Below are 20,976 nucleotides of genomic sequence, written 5' to 3' on the forward strand. Positions count from 1 at the left end.
CAACAGTATCCAAAGCCGAATACTTGTTATTGAAGGGAACAGCCACAGGGGTACTCTGCATTACCTGCCTATTCTCCTTCCTTCTCCTGACAGTCAACCAACTACCCGCCTCCTGCAGCTCAGGAATGACTGCCTCCCTGTAGCCATCATCTACGAACTCCTCATTCTCCCGTAGGAGCAAAAGGTCATCCAGCTGCATCTCCAGTTCCCTAACAAGGTGAATGCTGGAGATCAGATAGCACCTGTGGAAAGAGAAACTTAACATTTCAGGTCAAATACCCTTCATCAGAACTGAGGAAGGGAGAAAACAAGTTAATCTCGGTGGCAGAAAAGGTGGGCAAAGGGCAAAAGGTGGAACAAAGAGAATTTCTATAATAGGGTGAAATAATGTTTTCATTAAAGCCAGAATATACAAATGATAGGAAAGGAAGTGGAGAGAAATAGCAAGCAAAAATGGCCAGTCTTGATACAAAACAAAAAGAGCAAGTTATCTAAAGTTGGAATATTCAATATACAGTCTGGAAGTGTGCAACATGTCCAGACACAAGATGAGGCGTTATGCCTCAAGCTTGTATTGGGCCTCATTGTTTGTGACATCCTGTACTGTAAGAGAGGTCAGAGCAGGAGTGGATTGGGAATTAAAATGGCAGGTAATAAATTCAGGGACACTCCTGCAGACAGATCATAAAGCGATCACCCAATTTGCATTTTGTTTCTATGATGTAGAAAAGACCATATTGTGAACACCAAATGCAGTACACTGGATTGAAAGAAATGCAAGTGAATCAGTGCTTCACTGGAAAGACTCACTGGACTCTTGGATTGTGGGAAGGGAAAAGTGAAATGACCAAGTGTTGCATCTCCTGCAGTTGCACTGGAAAGTGCCAAAAGAGGGAGTAGCAGGTGGGGGCAAAAGAATGGGTCAGTGAGTCACAAAGGGAATGATCCTTTCAAAATGCTGAAAGGGGAGAGGAGGGGAATGTATCTGGTGGTGAGATCATGTTGGAGCTGGCAAATACTGCAGAGGACAATCTGTTGAATGAAGAGGCTGGTGGGGTGAATGGCATGAACCGGGGAACTCTATTCTTGCTCTGTCCAAGAGAAGTGGCAAGAGCATGGGTATGGGAAATAGACAAGATGTGGTCAAGGGCTCCATCCACTACAGTAGAGGGGAAACCACAGTTCATGGAGGAAGACAGTCTAGAGACACTCATACAGAATGTCTCATCAGAGCAAACGTGACTGCAACGGAAGATCTGAGAGAATGGAATGGAGACTTACAGGGTGCCAGGTGGGAGGAAGTATAAGCATCAATATGGTTTTGAATCTGTATACCTATTAGATACATATAGTTTTCACTACTTCCTCAACAAGCAGCAAAAAAAAAATCACAGAACTCTGCAAGGAATTATATACTACCACTGATTCAAATGACAAAATAACTCCAATTACACCAGGCACGGAAAAGTATGATTGACATAATCTTTCAATCATCTCAATAGTAAATTTATTGGAAATTTTCAACCACTAACATCAATTCAAAGCTAAATTCTCTTTTAAAAGAAAGTACAGGACAACCAAAATATGCAAACCATTCCCAACCACAGCAAAGTTTTCAGTCCAAAAAAATCAGGAGGGTAGAGTGGAGAGGGAAATCTACTATTTACAGCAGAGTTTTGTATTTCTATTTGTCAGCTGACTGCAATTAACTTATATTGTTTTCATATTGAATTCTGCATTTTTGTTCAACATTTGAATTAACAGATGTGGAATCCAGTTTCCTCATAAGCACTGGAGATTACTACAGCAATCATTATATTGTACAAAAACAGTAACTTTATATTGAGCCTTTTTCACATCAAACACCAGCAAATTCACAGTATCAAAGAAAACTGAACATTGAGCCACATGAGGTGAAAGTAGAGCAAATGATCACAAGCATGGTAAAGAGCAGAATGTTTTAGAGTAAAGGGACAACAAACTGAGAAAGGGAATTCAGGGAGTGAAGATGTTTAGAGCCAAAAGCACCAACACCAATGATAGAATGGTTAAATTTGTGGATAATCAGGAAGCCATATTGGAAGAGTGCAGATATCTCGGAGTGTTATAGAAGAGAAGGAAATTACAGAGAGAGGGAGGGGGAAAGGCCATGGTGACACACAAAAAACAAGGGTAAAATTTTTTTAAAATCAAAGCTTAACCCATCTGGGAGTCAATACTGGTCAGCAGGCACAATAGTAACGGACTTGGCTCTAATTAGAACAAATACAATGATTACCTCTAGATGCCATGGAAACAAAGCACAGGCACAGGTCATTCAAACAAACTACCCAACTCTCCTCCCAGATCCAATTCTGTCAGTGCATCCTACTATTCTTATTTCCTTCATAGGCTAATTTAACTTGCCTTAAATACACTTTCATAATTGCCACAATGACACTCGCTATTGCCAGTTGGGTAAATGAGGTTTCCTATTCAATTGCTTAGTGCCTACCCTATATAGATTACCTTTAATTTTATTTTGACCAATACACAGTGCAGACTATCAAAATATTTCCATAATTTAGAAAACCTCATCTGGTCACCCCTCACTATTCTCTCTTCAAAAACAATTCTTAGTCTAGTTTTCCTTTGATGGATATTGCCTTGCTGTTCAAGTAGCCTCTATCTTTTTTTACAATATAGCATCTGGAACTCCACAATGCACCAAATATGGTCTGATCAAGGATATGATAAAGTTTAGCTGTGTTGGTGGCACGGTTAATAATTGTTTATGAATACTTGTGTAGGCCTGAAACATGAGACTTCATAGAATCACAGAATAGTCATAGCTTCCTTCGGTGCTATTTGGCCTGTCAAGTCCATGCTGATCACATGCAAGAGTAATCCACCTGGTTCCAGTCTCCAAGACTCTCCACATAGCCTTGCAACTTCTTTCTTTTCAAATAATGCTCAAGCTCCCTTTTGAACATTGCAATTGAATCTGCCTCCATTAACTTGGCAGTACATTCTTGACCCTGACAACTTGCTGTGTAAAAACATCTTTCCACTTATCACTTTGATTCTTTTGCCTGTCAACATCAACCTATGTCATCTAGTTCTTGACCCCTTTGCTAATGGGGAAGAATCTGTCTGCTCCATCTTTACCCCTCATGATTTTAAATGCCTATCTGGACTCCTTGCAATCTCCTCTATGCCAAGAACAAGCCCAGATTCTCCAGTAATGCCATTTTCAACAAACTATCTACATAAATTCACAGGTCTGTTCTTGTACCCCTTTCAAAATTGTACCCTTGTGGTTTGTATTGACTTGTCTCATTCTTCCTACTAATCCCTTTACATTTCTCAGCACTGAATTTCACCTGTCACCTATCAACTCATTCATCACTATACATCTCCTTTTGGACAATATCTTATCCATAGTCCTCTTTGTTCCAAATTTGCAGATTTGGAAATCATGCCCCATTCAAGTCATAGTGGTTCTGGTAGTGCATGTGCCTTTTTTCAGTTGGGGTGGGGGTGGTGGTGGTGGGGGAGTTGGGGGAGAAAGGAAGGAGATGGAGTGGTAGAGGAATGCTGTTGTAGTATGCCTGTCAACAAGCTGTTATAGCATGCTTGTCAAGTTATCAACCTTATCCTTATTGGCTTAATTCAATGCTGAAAATACTGGTTTCCGAACATTTTAAGGGCGAGTCTAGTTTGGAACCCAATGAGAGTCACAGATTGGCAGGTTATCTCCAGTAGACAAGATTTCTAACACAAGGCACATTTTAAGAATTACAGATGCACAACTTACAAACACAGGTTACAAAAAAAAACAGCTAATTTGATGAGGGTGTTTAAATTTCAAGTTGTTTTAGGTCTAAACTTACCGAAAAATGTGGATTTAATTCATCTTTTTCCTCCTCTGTAAAGCCAAATACTGTTAATGTTTTGGGTCTGTGGTCAACCACCATATGCATCTGTGCACCTCTTCCCCTCACACTCCTGCCTCGACCTCTGCCTCGTGTCTGCATGGCTTTACCACGTCCTCCTGGAAGAATACCCAATCGTGCAGCCTGAAAGTAGACAATGGATTTACTTCTGTCCATTTATATTATGAGCAGTACTATTGTACACCTGGCACAAACAATGTGCATTTTTGCACAACATTTGCACTTCACTGCTCACATTGTGTATTCAGAATACAACAAATACTAGAACTAATCTGAAATGCTGGCTCTACATGGGCGCTGGGCTCACAGCCTTGATGCACTCAGTCACCCTTTCACTCACTGCCCCTTTTTAAATAGCCCCGCATGACAGGTTGGTCAAAGGTGTAAAGGCGCATGGGATTGAAGGAAGACTGGCAAACAGGATCCAAAATTGGCTCAGTAGCAGGAAGCAAAGGTTAGTGATCAATTGATGTTTTATTTGACTGGAAAATCAAGATATCTTTGCAGAACTTTTAAAACAGCAGGGACCAACTTCAGTCACAAATTCACAATCACATCTCCCACATCGAGGAAGAGGACGAAGTGCCAGAGGATTTCTGAGACATTGCAGTTGTGACCATCTTCAAGAAATCAGACAAGTATGAATGCACTAACTGTGGCGCGAGCTCCCTACTATTTATCAAAGGTAAAGTTATCACCAGGGTCCTCCTCAACTGCCTTCTGCCAGTGGCCAAGAGCACTCTCCACATCAAAAAAGATCTCCAAGAAAAATGCAGGGAGCAGCATCTCTCACTGTACATGGTCACTTTTGACTTAACAGAAGCCGCCTATTCTACCAACTGAGAAAGATGATGGCGTGTAAACAACGCAATGGCGTCTTAACAAACAAGTCCATAACAGACCTAATCTTAGCACAAACTAATTTGAAAGAAGGTGTACTGCCCAGTCTTTTCTCAGTCTTCCTTGCTGCAATGATGCACCTCACTTCCAGCAAGCTTCTCCATTGGACAAATGGCGAAACTGTTTAACCCCCTTTTCTAGAACAAAGGTCATCCCAACTTTCACACCAACTTCAATTACTGAGCTACATTCTGCAAACATTTGAGGCCAAATGTTTGTACAATTAGAGGCTAAGCATCAAGTCATAATTGACTCATTCAGTGAAGCATTCAAGAAAATGGGCCTTAACATCTGTAAAATAAATCCCTCTATCAACCTTCTTCTGGCATATAACACTGCTCCTCGACAATAAAGATGCATGATGAGACCCTGGGATATGAGTGACTTCCCACATTTCAGAAGTCACCTTTCAATGAAGGCAAACATTGAAGACAATGTGAATTTTATCATCAATATGCCAGCACAGTATTTTGCTGCCTAATATGTCATATTATATAAGATATTAGATTAGAAACATACCCACTTTAACAGCAAAACAATGGATTGATTGTCATGTCCTTCAGCTTTCCATGAACAATCTTGCTGGTAGCAATGGTGAAGGATTCTGCCTCGGCTATCTGAAACTTAGCCCTAGTTATAGAGTTCTAAAATAAACCAAGTCACACTATGGCTACTCTCTCTCATTTTTGATCCTTCTGTATTTGATTAACCTAATTTTACACGGCAGGATCATGTTATTAAGTAGTGGGAGCTTCAGATTATCTTAGACTTTCATATGTGCAGTCACAAGTCTGAGATGTGCTAAAGATCATCAATAAATAAAGTAAGTGTATTACTCACTCACTTCATTTCAATGTTTTTATTTATTTTCTAGAATTTTAACTATTTATATTTTTCATATTATTTAAATCTGATTGAATAGCTTTTTTTCCTTGCTTAAGCGAGGCCTTTGACAATTTATAAAACTTTGGCAGCCAACAAACTGTCAACACACAGGACACTGAAGACTATGGAAGCTGGAGCAGCAAACCATTTGCTGGAGGAACTCAAGTGGGTTGAGCCGCACTTGTCAGAATTGTCAATGCTTCAGGTGAAACCCTGCATCGGGACTAAGAGTGGAGAGAGGAGGTAGCCAGAAGAAAGAGGGAAAGAGAAGAGGGGGATTGGTGAGATGGGGGCCAAAGGTGGTTGGTGGGGGGAGTTGGGGTTGGTGGTAGTGAAGGATGACAGGCAAATCAAGCCAGGTAGGGAAGGGGCAGGGGTGGAGAGAGCAAGAGAGCAGACAAATTGTCAAGGTTTATTAGGGCAAGTGGCATACAACATTTGAAAACTTTTGTGTGACCAGGGGCATGTGAGCAGGTACGGCTGGTATTCATATTCCTGGCAGCAGGCTGGGTTATGACAACTTAGCTCATTAAGCTTCCAGCCTTTTACCTTATCAAATTCACAGTAATTGTGTTCAACTTTCAGAAATGCTTGATGCTTATAACTTTGCTGTTTTTTAACAATGAATATGGATTTTTGTGAACGATACTTTAGTTTGCTTTTCTTTCCCCATCTACAACTCAATTTTGTTATAAACAGTCAAATAAGAGCAAATCAATAGCAACAAAAATAGACATTAAATTTAAGTTATACATGCTTTCTTCATCCTTCTTTTGGAAAGGTGTTATGGAATACAGTACTTTTATTTTCTCAGAAGTCAAATCTAAGTTGCATAGGTTAAATGAAGAGGAAAGGTTCTATTCAATCCATCAGCACACCTTAAATCATAACCTCAAAATAAATGTAGCACTGTATCTTCTTCCCCAAATTCCCCACACCAATTTTTTTTTAATATAGATTGGTTAGGATACTGACAACTTAGTGCTAAAATTAGCTGCATGATTTGCAGTTGTGCTATAGATCCATGACTTTTCAGAACCATTTTGAGACCTTCCAAACTCATTTCACATAGCAACCTGGGGGTAGGTCTATTTGTCGTCAACCACAAGGTGATAGCAAGTAGACGACTCGGGTCACTTTATAAGATAAATATCTGATAGTCTTTGTTGACCTACTTAAGACAAACCTCACCTCCACTTGGAGCTGGTTCAGCTTTTTACGCAAGTCTGTCGTGTCTTCTCCCGAGTTAAGCTTCTTGTGGAAATCCAGTTCTGCATCCAGTAACTCCTTCTGTGCCTAGATCCAAAAGAAAAATTAAACATTATATATCAATCTTCTCCATAAACATGCATTCTTCAACCAACAGCTACCAAAATCAGCACAACCTGTTGATATAGTCTCTAACCTTTGGCATCAAATTTGCAACAAAATTTCTGAAACCACTTATCTACTCAAACAAATCCTTGCCTCCATCTTTGGTGTACTGACTCCCAATGAAACCATTCCCCTTTTTCATCCTGATCATATTCATCTCTGCTCCCTTGTTTGAGGGATACAGACTTGAACAGAAATGGCAGATGACAGTGTTATCCATTCATCATCAGATCTCCTGGACCACAAAAAGCACCTTTAAGCCCTGCTCTCCTTTGCTAAAACTGCTGAATATACCAGGTTAATTCTGGACTGCAATGATAACCCTACCTTTTTTTTCCAATATCCAAAGCCTTTATAAACCCTTCTCCTGTGTGTATCCTCCATCCTCACCTCAAACTACAAGCACAAGAGTTCATGGAATTTGGTCTCTTCCCTTCCTTCCCAGCTCTATCACGACAACTTCTAATGCTTCAAATTTGCATTTTTCTCTAGTTTCTTTCCCATCTTGCATCATGCCATGTTCAATTTCATCCAATCCTTGGCACACTCCTCCTTGACATTATTCCCATTGAGCTAGGGACCACCTAACTTCCCTTCCAGGCTGAGACAAAGAAAGGTTTGTTAATGTGCACTTGCCAGACTTTGTAGGAGCCAGCTGATCCAATATGCCAGTTAATTAAGAGTCAGCCTGTTGCTCCATCACCCAGCCCCATGCTCTGAAATGTCAGTTCCTAGAGCATGAAGGATTGTGAAGTACCATAAAGAAAAGCTTTCGCATACTCTTAATTGATCTCTCTTCAATTGTTGGCCTCCCTATGGATTTAGTCATCATTCCATTCCTTCACAAGATTATTCCATTTCTAACACTTTACTCTCCTAGTCCTTGTAGCAACTCAAGTTTCTGGCCATAGTATACACAAGTCCTTGTCTGATTGCCTCCAGTCAGGTTTTCACCTCTGCTAGAACATAAAATCAGCTCTGATCAAAGTCACATCATATATTTGTGACAATGTCAATCAATCTATCCTCTTGGCCACCTTGGAACAGACAGGGTTAATCATTCTACCTTCCTCTGATGCCTTTCACCACTCATAGCTGCACAACACCATTCTCATGTAATTTCACTCTTCTTTCCTAAGAAAAAATGTCATGGCTGCAGGATCAATAACAAGGGTTTCCCTTCCTGTGTCTACATGCTGCTTCTCATCTGAACAACATCTGAAAGCACAGCTTTCATTTCCATATACCGAATAACAACATCACCATTACCCCTCTGGACCACTCAACTATCTCTGAACTGTCATAGTATAGGCAGAACTGTCAATTTGATATTAGGAAAGACTGAAGCCTTCATATTTCCCATCACAAATCTCTCAGACTCCAACATGATTCCTTTCCCCAGCAATTATCTGAACCAGATTCAAACTGCTCCCAACCTTGGATTGTAACGTCATATTTGATCTTCAGATGTCATAATTGAGCTTCAGATCCCATACCATATTGTTACTAAGACTGCCTATTTCCAACTAAAATTCCACTTCTGCTTAAATTCATTTGCTACTTAAATCCTCATTTATCACTTTGTTATCTCCAGATGACTGGTTACCAACATAGTACTGCCTGACTTTCCTATCACTGAAAACTTAATGCTTCAGAAGTTTGCTGCCAGTGTCCAAAACTGCATCTGAGTCACCCATCACTCCTGTGCTTGCTGATGTACAGTGGCTCCTAGTTAAACAAGTACTTCATTTTGCAATCTTTATCATTTGTTTTGAAATCCCTCTACATTCCTTCCAATTCTATCCTCTGGTTTCATACACCCCAACAACCCTGTCTGTGCTCTAATTCTGGCCTGCTGAGATTGACTTTAATTATTCTATCCATGGCAGCTGTGCCTTCAGCTGCCAGTGCTCAAGTCTGAAATTTTCTCTCCAAAACCCTTCTTTAAGGCATTCATTAAAACCTACTTGAAAGAACAAACTTGCATTCATCTGCCCTAATATTATTTTGTTTTGTTTGATAACACTCCACTGAAGCACTTTGGTCTGATTTTGCTATATTCAAGACATTGTTTAAAGAAACTTCAAAAAGTACCTTAGTGAAAGAGAAGTGGGTTTAGAGGTATTGAGGTCATGAAAAGTACAAAATACGTTCCTGAGGCTCAAGTACATAACACTGCCTGCAACTTTAATGCAATATTGAGTGTGTACAGCACTATCTAAAGTGCCAAGCTTCCTCTTAACATCTCCATCAAAACTCCGCTTGCTCTCTCACAAGGACAAGAAATCAAAACATTGCTCAGGGTTATATATATTTAAAAACTAAAGCAGGTTGTCTGGTATTACCTCAATCTTTGAGGGACCTTGCCATTCCCAAAAAAGATTCAGCATTTCCTATAGTACAAGGATTATCCATTATCTATTCCTTCCTCACAAGGTAAAGGAGCAGAAGTAGGTCATTCAGCCCATCGAGTCTGCTCCACCACTTGACCATGAGCTAAACTATTCTCCCATCTAGCCCCAATTCCCGGCCTTTTCCCCATATCCCTTGATACCCTGACTAATTAGATACCTATCAATCTCTGCCTTAAATACCCCCAGTGATCGGGCCTCCACAGCTGTACATGGCAACAACTTCCATAAATCCACGACCCTCTGGCTAAAAAAATTTCTCTGCATCTCTGTTCTAAAACCATAATGTTATGTCTTGTGGTAACTCTTGTATCACAACAATAGTGAACCTTAATAGATGCCTTTTACTACTTCATAATTTTTGACATAACAGATCATGGGGAACAATCTGCAGAATTTCTTTGTACACCAAGGTGTGCCTCATTTAGATATGTCTGAAATATACTCTCTCAACCCAGGACGCTCAGTTTCCAATCTGCCCCTCTTAATCTTGAGATTTGCCTGAACGTGGACTGTCTTTTTGACTCACCCATTTTGTATCTAGTTTTATTATCAAGCTCCTTTAGGCCAGAAAATGAGATTATCAACATTAACTCTCTGGCATGAAACAAGCTTGCTTAAATGAGTTTGACATGAGGAAAGATCTCAGAAGCAAACAACACTGTTTGAACATACAAGCAGTATTTTTTTCCTAAATTGGTGAAGAGGAAACTTATCCTTTATCTGTAATGAATCTTAACTCAAGCTGGAGCTTAATGGGACAGTATTCAATAAAAAAAGTATTTCATTCTTAAAAAGCAGTAATTAAAAAATAAAAATCAGTCAGTACTATCAGGTAAGCAAATCAAGTCATTCACTGTGTTTTCTACGTATTCATTTCCCATTGTAACCATAACCAGTTCCTGTACAAGGTTGTAAAAAAACCTTAAGGAATGGGAAAAGGCCAACATGTCCAACTTAGACCAGTGTTCAAGAAATATAATTCCTTACTTCATTCAATAACACTCTTTTTTAATAACCTCCCAGAAAACTTGCTTCACAACTACTATTCTTCTAATGAAATCAATTTCAACTGGTTTCTTATTATCGACACAATTTTTTGTAAAGTAAGGCACTAGTTAATGATGCATTAAAAGAATTGAAGACTAACATCAGATTTAGATTTTGGTTGTGATGGAACTGGTGGTGTTGATGCTGATGTAGCTTTTAATTCATCTCGCAATTGTGATATTCTTTCCGTTAAGTCTTTAATTGTTTTCATAATTTTGGCTCTCTCCTCTGTTTTCATATTTTTATTCTTTTCCAACTTGCAAATTAATACCTGAAAGAGAAAAATATTCAAATATTTCTCAATCTAAACTAGATTATGTCAAATCAATAGATGCATCTCTGCAAAATAAACACTTCTACACATCAATCGTACAAAAGCTTATAAGCTTAACTCAATAATAGAATGGAGAGACAGGAAAAAAATTAGTAGGTCTAACATTAGACAAAACTGCAAGAAAAATTGTCCTTATTGTCTCAAGCCTACAACAATCTGCATTCCTCTGAACAATAGCCTTCTCACACAACCCACATTTCTTTTACTCATTATTTCCCAAGTGGACTTTTAATTTACAGAGGGATTTGGATGAATCATGGAAAGTTAACCTGCAGGTACTGCTAGCAATTAGGATGGCTAATGATAAGCAAACCTTTACTGCAAAGGAGTTAGAGTAAGAAAAGTACAATAATGGGTGACTTCTGAGAGACTACACCTGGAGCACTGGGGGCAGTTTTGTTTTTTTTCCTGACCCAAGGGGAATATGCCTGCTTTTACCTGGGAACGAGGCAGCTGCCTTATGAGGAGAAATCTGTTGAATAGGCTTATATCTTATATTAATTAAATGAAACAAAGTTTTCAGAGGGACTATTACAGTACATGATCAGAGTCCCTTGACATTTGGCTGGATGGACTGGAATTATTTTTAGAATATGGGGTCAGACACTTAGAACTGAAATAAAGAGAAACAATTTTTTGTGAAATTGTATAAAATGTGACACAGCAGAACAAAGCTCATTTTGTCAGACAGTCAAAAAACGAGCTGCCCAACCTAATCCCACTTTCCAGGATTTCAGGACAGCTCTTTAAGCAGACATACAATTTTTTTTTAATGTGGCGAAGATTTCTGTTCTCTATTATCTTTCCAGACAGCAAGTTCCAGAACCCCAACACCCTCTGTCTGATCCTTCCAATTCCTTTAGATCTACACACCACTGGTTTTTGACCAATCACATTAGGGAAATAGCCCATCCTATTTACTCTATTTCTATCGCTCGGAATTTTATACATTTCTCTTAAGTCTAGCCTCACTATATTATTAAATTCATTTGAAAGTTTATAAATATTTGAAATTTTTTAGCCCACAGGCTGTGGATGTTCAGTGATCCAGTGGGTGTTGGAAGCTGCATCAGAAGTATTTAAAATGGGGGTGGATAAGTATTTGATGGAGAAATGGCACACAAGAGGCCAGCATAGATCCCCACAATCATATTAAGTGGCAGGGCAGGCTTGAAGGGCCTAATGGCCTGCTCCTATTTTGTGTTCTTATGATCAAATATATTCAAGATGGTTTTTCCATTAACAACTAAAGTAATGGCATAGATCCAGAAAAAGAATTTGAATCCCACATGGCACTAAGAGAATTTAAATGCAAGTAATTAAATAATTCTGGAATAAAATCTACTGTTATTAATGGAACTACTGTATTGCCATATATAAAAACATCTGGGTCATTATGTTCTTAAGGGAAGGAAATCTGCCATCCTCAATGCCTGTCCTGCAGGCGACTCCAGACCCACTAATACGGCGAATTCTTAACTGCCCTCAGAAATGACTCAGAAAACCCACTCAGTTCAGGTGGTCAATTCGGGACAGTAAATAAATGCTGGCCTTGCCAGTTGTGTCCATAATCTATATACATATAAATGAAGAGAAAGGAACGTACAGATTCTTTGAATGGTGTTGATGGTTGAAGGTGTCACATGGCCTCGTTACTACTCCTAATTCTTATATCATCCTCTCAAAATGTTCTTTGAAAGCCACCAATGAAACTTATACACATCCACCCATTACCTTCTTTGGTTTTATGTCAAATTTTGCCTGATTATGCCAAATAAAGCTCAGAATGCTTTACGAAGTTAAAAAGACTATAATAATACACATTGTTGCTCTGTAAAGCATGCTGCCAGAACCCTCTATTTTCAAAAAATCCCAGATCTATTTCTGGATTTGTCTACCATCCAACTATTTAAAATCAATTATTGTATCATGCTACCTTTCATGTTTCAAATTTCTTCAAATGATTTCATTTTAATACTGTTCAAAAATATTCAGTCAGAAGTTCATTTAGTAGAACAAATTTGTGAAAATGTGGCTTGTTGTCATGTTTCCTTGCACAATAGAAAGTATGTGTGATTAGTTTGTGATGCCACCAATAAAATAATATATTTCACAAATACTCTTACCTTCTGGCACTCAATTTGTTTTTCCAGCATCTCTTGTTTTTTCTTCCTCATATCTTGCTGCAATTTCAAAGCTTCCTAAAATCAATAATGGGCATTTTTATTTTAACAATTTCGAACAAAATGTTTGTATTGTTCAACTGCAGTAAAACAAAAATGAAATGCCTAAGAAAAACACTTTCTAAAACAGAAATGTTCAACTTTTTCCAGATACTTGACAAAATTAGTAGAAAATAGAGGATCACATTATAAAAGGACTATGTTAAACTTATAACATAGCATGCCTGTATTCTGACTAATTCTACAGTCATTCTCTTCCCTTTCAGGAACACAAATCTACAATATCTAGGGAAAGTTACAAGACTATTCCAAATCTTTGGTACAAGGAAAAGAACTCATGACAAGGGCAGTTGGTCACACAACTCTTATTTTACTTTTTTTTACTTATTTTACTTTTGTAAATATCCCTTCATTTTTCCACTAAATTCCCTATTTTTAAGAACCTTCAAAATTTTCCTCCGGCCAGGATCTTATTACTCTGCCACAAAAGTTAATTCTCTTTCTTGCCTTTGCTCTTACAGCTAGGCTCCAATGGCATTTTCCTTTAATGACATTAAGCAATGGGTAATCTGATCAGTTTATTTAGATGAAGCATAATCCTTGTATTCTATCCTCCAGGATATTATTGGAGGAATGGGCCAGCAGAGACTGGATTGGATGAATAGCCTCCTTCCATGTCACAAGAGGAAAATACGAGAATAACGACCAATTTTCCATTTGTTTTAGGTTTTTATTTCTGAACCATTAATTTTAAGAATCAATGTACATAGAACGACCCTCTTTTCCTCACCCACCCCATTCTATCAACTTTGAACAACAGTTGCTTCTAGATTTTCACCTGTTATTTTTGTGTCACATTTGCCACAATTCTGCCTATTTGCTTAAAGTTTATTCATAATTTAATGATTCCATTTACTAAGTGGTAGTCTTTCGATAAAGCAGGTTTAGAACTACATTGTTTTCAATTTTAACTTATTACCAAATTCTTGGGTATACTGAAATAACTTTATTTCCTGTAGAAATAAAGATGCCATTTGCCGACTATCATTTAGGTTACAACCAAATACATTTCTTGTAGGAAGCCAATCTGTTATACATAATTTATTCATGATACAGAAATTAATGCTGTCAGTACTTATTATCCTTCAAAGCAGCTCATTGATGACTTTAACACTTCTAATATTACAGATGTCACTTGCTCATCTAGTCTGCAGAGATCTTTCAAAGAGAAACCTATCTGCCTTTACTTCAAATATTTAAGCAGCTCATTTTAAAAGGAGAAAATTTTAATCCAAAAGTGAAATTAAATGTGCATGAGATGTCCAAAAGATTTCAAAGTAAACTCCAGCAGTAATATCCAGGTACCTGTTTTTTCTTTAAAGCTTCTTTAGTTTCAAGTGCTTTACTGGATGCTACAGAAGACTTATGATTTGTCTTTGTGGCAGAGGAACTATAGCCTGCCTTTACCAGACTTGTGGGTGAAGGAAGTACCTAGGGAAAATCGGAGATAACGCAATAATTTTACAACTTTACTGTGTTACAATCTGTATTACACAATGTAAATCCAATACCTGTGATAGAACTACGAACAGGAAGGCAGCAGAGAATGTCCAATAATATTCAGGTGAGGTTCAATAACCTGTTGCAATATTAGTCATCATCTATTTCTACATTTCAGATAGAAGGCCATCAGTTCATGTAGTCTGCTCTTCCAAATGTAACTACTCCATATATTGTAATTTAATAAATATTTTTACTGATGACACACATTTGTTATTTTCTTTTAAGTATCTAATTCGATCACCTTCGCTAGACAAAATAATTTTCCCATCAGATTGCATATTCACTTTGTTATCGTTTCTTATAATGGACCCAGCCCCGATCTATGTGGCACACCACCGGTTACAGGACTCCAATCTGAAAAGCAATCCTCCACTACTACCTTCGACCTCCTTCCACCAAGCCAATTTTGTATCCAATTTACTTTCTCACCCTGGATCCCACGTATTCCAACCTTCTGAACCAGCCTATCATGTGGGACCTTGAAAAAGGCCTTATCCATATAAACAACATCTACTGCCCTGCCCACATCATCTACTCAAAAAAACCTCAGTCAAATGATCTCCCACAAATGAAGCCATGCTGACTATCCCTAACCAGTCTTTGCCTTTTGAAATGCAAACAAGTCCTTTCCTTCAGAATCTCTTCAGTAATTTTCCCACCACTGATGCAAGGCTCAGCATTCTGTAGTTCGCTGGCTTGTCCTTGCAGCTCTTCTTAAATAAAGGCACAACATTAGCCATCCTCCAGTATCTCGCAGATGGCTAACAAAGATACAAAAATCTCTGCCAGGGCTCCAGCAATCTCCTTGCTTGTTTCTACTCCACTGTGATAAGACTATTAAACGGTTCCCTTATACAATGAGATGGACTATGACCTCACGATCTACCTTGTTGTGACCTTGCACCTTATTGCACTGCACTTTCTCTGTAGCTGTGACACTTTACTCTGTAGCGTTATTGTTTTTAACCTGTACTACATCAATGCACTCTGTACTAACTCAATGTAACTGCATTGTGTAATGAATTGACCTGTACGATCGGTATGCAAGACAAGTTTTTCACTGTACCTCGGTACAAGTGACAATAAAAAACGAATACCATATCTCCTAGGGTACCCTAGGTCAGGCCCCAAGGATTTATCCACCTGTATGTGCTTCAAGACCACCAACACCTCATCCTTTAATGTCGATATACTTCACTATATCACTGTTCTCTTCCCTGAACTCACTATCTTCCATGTCCTTCTCCATAGTAAATACAAGTATACATTTAAGACCTTGCCCATCTCCTAGAGTTTTACATATAGATTACCATACTGTGGCATCAATACAGAGAAATTCTAGCATTTACTTCAAGAATTTTGAACAGTCCTGTGCAAAATCAAGTCAATTGGAATAATGAAACGAGCATCACCATCAAAAACTGCATTCTCTTCCTTTGCTATGTTTCAGTCTGAATTAGTTCAGAAGTGTAGCAACTATTTGTTGAGTTTCCAGTTCCGACCTCAGCCATGTGTTGCTGAAACTCACCGATGTTCATTCTATCCTGCACCAACCCTTCACTGATCAAATCTGTCCTTACTGACTTGCCCCAGCTCTTGGTATCAAACTTTTCAAATTTAGTATTTCTGTCTGTTTCATGAACCTACCCCCTCCTTATTTTCACTGCATTACTTTCTATAAACACAAGTTTTTGTCAAGAGGGAGAAACACAAAATATCAATTACCTGTGAAGCTTCTCCACCAGCCCCAAACTGGTTTGAACTGGATTGCAACCCATCAGGCTGACTTCCACCCACTGACCCAAGTCGTTGCTTTGCTGGTGTATTTGTCAGCACAAAAGACCCTGGACTTTGGTTTCGGTTTAAAATCTAAAACACAGGTAACAGGTTTAAGGCATTACAACACTTCTTCCTCCAAGCTCATCAACTTTTAATTTTAAATATGTTTCTATGTTCTTAACAATGCAAATTTTTTGGAAACCTGCTTTTAGAAAATGGTCAATGGGGATAACCACCCCTCTTACTTTATAGAATCTGAAATTTAATATCAGCTTTCTCAAACAAATGTTAAGACTGAATACAAACTGAATTCAGTAAAATTTTCCCTGCATTTTGTTTTATAAAGACATTTTTTAAAACCAAAACTACAATTTGATCACAGAATGCAAATGACAAAAGTCACCTTATTATGCATCAAGGTAACCCAAATTACATTTAATAAGTGGTCTCTTTACTATAAACCAGAATGGCGATTTCCTAGTTTTCTTTTAAACATCCAATCCTTATGCATAAAGCAGAGACAAACAGCCGAATAAAAGGCAGGTAGAAAAGACAAAGGGAGGAGGAAAAAATAAAATGAAGAAGTTAATGAACAGTAGAAGAGTGAAGCAAGGGGGAGAAAAACAAGGAAAAGAGGAGATGCAGGCCTAGCATTTCTGAGAATCCAACATGAAGGTTATATAAAGCAGAAAGTAAAATAAGTACCACCTTATGAACAGTGTTGTGCTGCGATACTGCTAACTGTTGCGCCTGTACTTCATGCTGATGCTGATGTTGAATCCCATTGTTCTCTCTGTGCCAATACACTCTAATAAACCTGTTGTTCAATACTGCTGCAGTACTGGAAATGGCTCGCTTTGCCTCCTCGTTCTGAGAGTACTGAATAAGAGCTGCTTCTGGATCACCTCCAAATGCAACCTGTGGGTTAAGTGGCAGGAAGAAACAATATACCGGATATAATACTGGTTTATTAACTTCTGCAAAAAAAAAATGTGTGTGTTTGGCATTCATTTGAGCAAGACTTATGTCATCATTAAATTAAAACAAAAAGGCTGAAATATTTTTTGTCATATTTTCTCTCAGCTGAAAAGGTTACCTTCTTAAATTATTCAATCTTCGTGCATTTCATTAGAACAATATCTATTGATTAACATGAAAATTCAACAGAATTGCTTGTGCAAAGATCACAAACAATGCAAAATCACAACAACCACAAGTCAAGTACAAGGCACAAGCTATTTTTCAAATCTGGAGGTAATTGATATGAATGACCATATTCTGGTGAGCCCATTGCAGCCGTATTTGGGTAACAGCAATTCACAAATCACTACCCAAAAGTTTGAGATATGGAATAAAATGGGCTCTCACTGAATTTGTGAAAAAGAAAGTAAACAAACCAAAATAAAATTATTTTCTCCCCCAAACTCATGTTTCCTGATGCAGCTTCATGTTACAGAAAACGCAATAAGGGGCATTTTCGAGGAAAGAAATCACTTCTCCCCCCACCCCCACAACACAGGGGCCACCTATACTATACCCAATATCAGTTAGTGAAACACATTAACAATTATCATGCAAACAACAAAGCTAGTTCCAGTTACTTGAATTATTATCACTTCAAAGTGATCAAAATGACTTAATAACTCAAATTGTTGAAAAATGACAAATGCACGATCATCATTACCAGTGCATAAGAACCTTATTTGTGACAAAAGGGAGAAATACCACAAGCTCCGATTCAACACAAATTAGTGGATGTTCATTCCGCCCCTTGTGCATCCACCATTCCGTCAAGACCATGGCTGAATGATATTTTTAACCTCAGGACTATTTGCCTGCATGAACCTCATATCCCTCAATATCTGCAAAATCTATTGATCTCTGACCTGAATATATTTAGCAATAGCCTTTTACAGTCCTCCTGAGCGAGGATTCCAAAGATTTGGATGAAGAAAATTATTTTCATCTCAGCCCTGAATAGCCAACAGTATTTTGACACTGACATCTGGTTCCAGACAGTCAACCAGGGAAACATCAGTTCTGCATCTAGCCAAATCCTGTCAAACACCTTAAGAATTTTAAGCATGTCAATCTGTCATTGTTCTAAGTCGAAATACAACCCCAATTTCTTAAGCCCTCCTCAAATAACAAACCCACCATCCCAGGTACCAAACTGGTGAACCTTCACTGTACTTCTATCTTAAGTCGATTTCCAAATCAGAGTGTACCCCTGAAATGAAGTAGTACAATGTCCATTGGCTTCTGTAGTTCTGAGATACCACAAGAATAATCTGAATGAAAAATACAACTTCTCATTGAAGTTAGTTTTGAGAATTTGGTATCAATGCACACTAATGAGGCAGAGCAGAAAATTTTGTTTTGCATATAGTTCAGATCTTGCCTGATTTAATGTACAAATGGAGGTCAAAAGTAAACAACTACTCCAATCACCAATCCTAAAATATCTTTCTGATGTGCAGTCTTTTACTTGACAGCACATAATCATGAAGATACAGAAATTGTCTAAAATCAACATTCTTTTTAAAAAAAAGTTGTACTGATGTCACTGCATGATTTAAACAGAAAACATTCATGACTTATTTCCTACCAGTTTTCTTACCTGAATGTTGACAATAGTACCAAATTTACTGAAGTGTTCATTTAGCTGGGTAATGGTGTTCATTTCCCTTGGGATCTTGCGAACCTCCAGCTTTGTGTTATCATAAGCGTGTTGAATTTTCTTCTGAAAACCTTGCTTGTTTTGATGGTTAAAATGTTGCCTGCCAATTTTTTTTAAAGAAAGTGTAGCATTTACAAAGTAATGCCCAGAATTCAAGACTTTCACACTTGGATAAGGATCAGCTTTGAACACAGGGCTATAATTAAATTTAGTTGTGTCAAAGTTAAATCCAATCCCAAATTTAAGTTTCGTATAAAGGAATAATTTGTCATTTTTGTTTTTACTTTCAAACTATCACTACTAAAATATACAACTTCTGAAAGCCAATACTGCAAAAGAAACACAAATTACAGATGTAGAAACTTCTAAATGAACCAGGATATATATAGTTCTACAAATTACAAAACAAAAATACTTTAACCATCTAGCAAACCAAAAGGTGGTACATTAAATCCAAAAGATTAGCAAGCATAGCAAATGCGCTGCATCATCAAGTTACGGTGAAGTGCAAAGACCAATACTTGAACTGAAATATTTGAACTAAGATTTTACCAATGCACATATTATGTCATGGTGTTTACATGCACTGTACAATCAGGGCATTGAAACTGCTTTCCACAGCTGTGACTGAGTATCTCAAAGGCATGTTGCCAAGATTAAGGACGTCACCTCAATCAAAAGACACAAGTGGAGGGGGAGGATTCAGTCACTGTGGTCCACATAGGGACCGATAGTGCAGATAAAATTAGGAATGGGATCCTAGGCAGTGAGTTTAAGTGAGGGTCAAAGTTAAAATGCAATATTGCATTGTTACCCGAGCCATAAACAAATTGGGAGAGTTGAAAGAGCAACTCAAAAAAGGGGTGTAAGAGACTGGAGTTATAATTTATGGAATGCTGACTACAGTGCTAGAAAAATTTTACTTTGCTAGGAAAAGCTTCATTTAAGCCAGCAGACTGCTATGTTTTGGAGAATCAAGTAACTCAGACCATAAACTATGGGTATGAGAGAGAGGAGTGTTCAAGGCAGAGGAAAGCTAAAGATTTAAAAAGAGGAAGGTCAGGGCTATGATTAAAACCAAAAGTACATGTGAAAAGAAGGGACAGTGGTTTAAAAAAATCAAAGAAATATGGTAAAGTTATATATTAAAATTAAAGAAAATTAGAACATTGAACTCAGATAGGGCAGATCAATGGAAGAAGTTACAAGGAAGGTCTGAAAAATAAAGGAAGAAATAAGCATAGTGGTGAGGAATGGTCTTGGCCCAGAAAAACAAAAGGAGAATCAATACACGTGGAAGGACGGAACACTCGGGGGTAGGAACACCCGCCCTCACACATCTAACAAACACAGCAAGTGTGTTGGAAAGAACATTAATCAAGACATGAGGTTTGTACCAAGGTTATATAAAAATCATGAAATTTCAATCTTCACACAGACTTAACAAATCAAGTTGCCAAATGTGGCTTGGAGGACAAGTTCATGGAATGCACTTGGGACAGTTTCCTTGAGAGGAATGTCATGAAATCAACTCATGAACAGACTGTTTGAAGAAATTCTCTTGTGTAATGAGATAGGGTTAATTAGTAATTTTACACTAATGGATTTCCCAGACAAATGTTATAACATGAGAATTTTTAAATATGGTTTGACAAAGTTTTGAACTGAAATAGAGCCAATTGTTTAGGATTAAATTAGCCAATTACTAAAATTATAAACATCACAGAAAATGTGATTAATCAGTGGCTTACTGAAAAGAGATTATGGTGAGCATTAGACCAAATGTGATGATGACAATGTTGTAAGACTGGAAATTTTAGACCCTACAATTACCCTGATGACCAGGATATCAAAGAGGAATAAGACCACAATGAGAATAAAC

The 20,976-nt window shown here is 38.0% G+C and overlaps 1 protein-coding gene across 1 annotated transcript in view; it reads right to left on the reverse strand.

Moving 5' to 3' along the window:
* Positions 1–20,976, reverse strand: part of rbm27 (RNA binding motif protein 27) — a 106,750-nt gene that overhangs the window by 28,871 nt on the left and 56,903 nt on the right. The window contains exons 11-18 of the mRNA XM_052013296.1: positions 19,035–19,194; positions 17,123–17,332; positions 16,361–16,504; positions 14,438–14,563; positions 13,016–13,090; positions 10,656–10,826; positions 6,912–7,016; positions 3,873–4,058 (exon numbers count right to left, since the gene is read on the reverse strand). Of these exons, the coding sequence (XP_051869256.1) occupies positions 3,873–4,058; positions 6,912–7,016; positions 10,656–10,826; positions 13,016–13,090; positions 14,438–14,563; positions 16,361–16,504; positions 17,123–17,332; positions 19,035–19,194 (1,177 nt within the window). The remainder of the gene's footprint in view (positions 1–3,872; positions 4,059–6,911; positions 7,017–10,655; positions 10,827–13,015; positions 13,091–14,437; positions 14,564–16,360; positions 16,505–17,122; positions 17,333–19,034; positions 19,195–20,976) is intronic.

The sequence above is a fragment of the Pristis pectinata genome, chromosome 4 (assembly GCF_009764475.1).
Source record: "Pristis pectinata isolate sPriPec2 chromosome 4, sPriPec2.1.pri, whole genome shotgun sequence".
Classification (NCBI taxonomy): Eukaryota; Metazoa; Chordata; class Chondrichthyes; order Rhinopristiformes; family Pristidae; genus Pristis; species Pristis pectinata.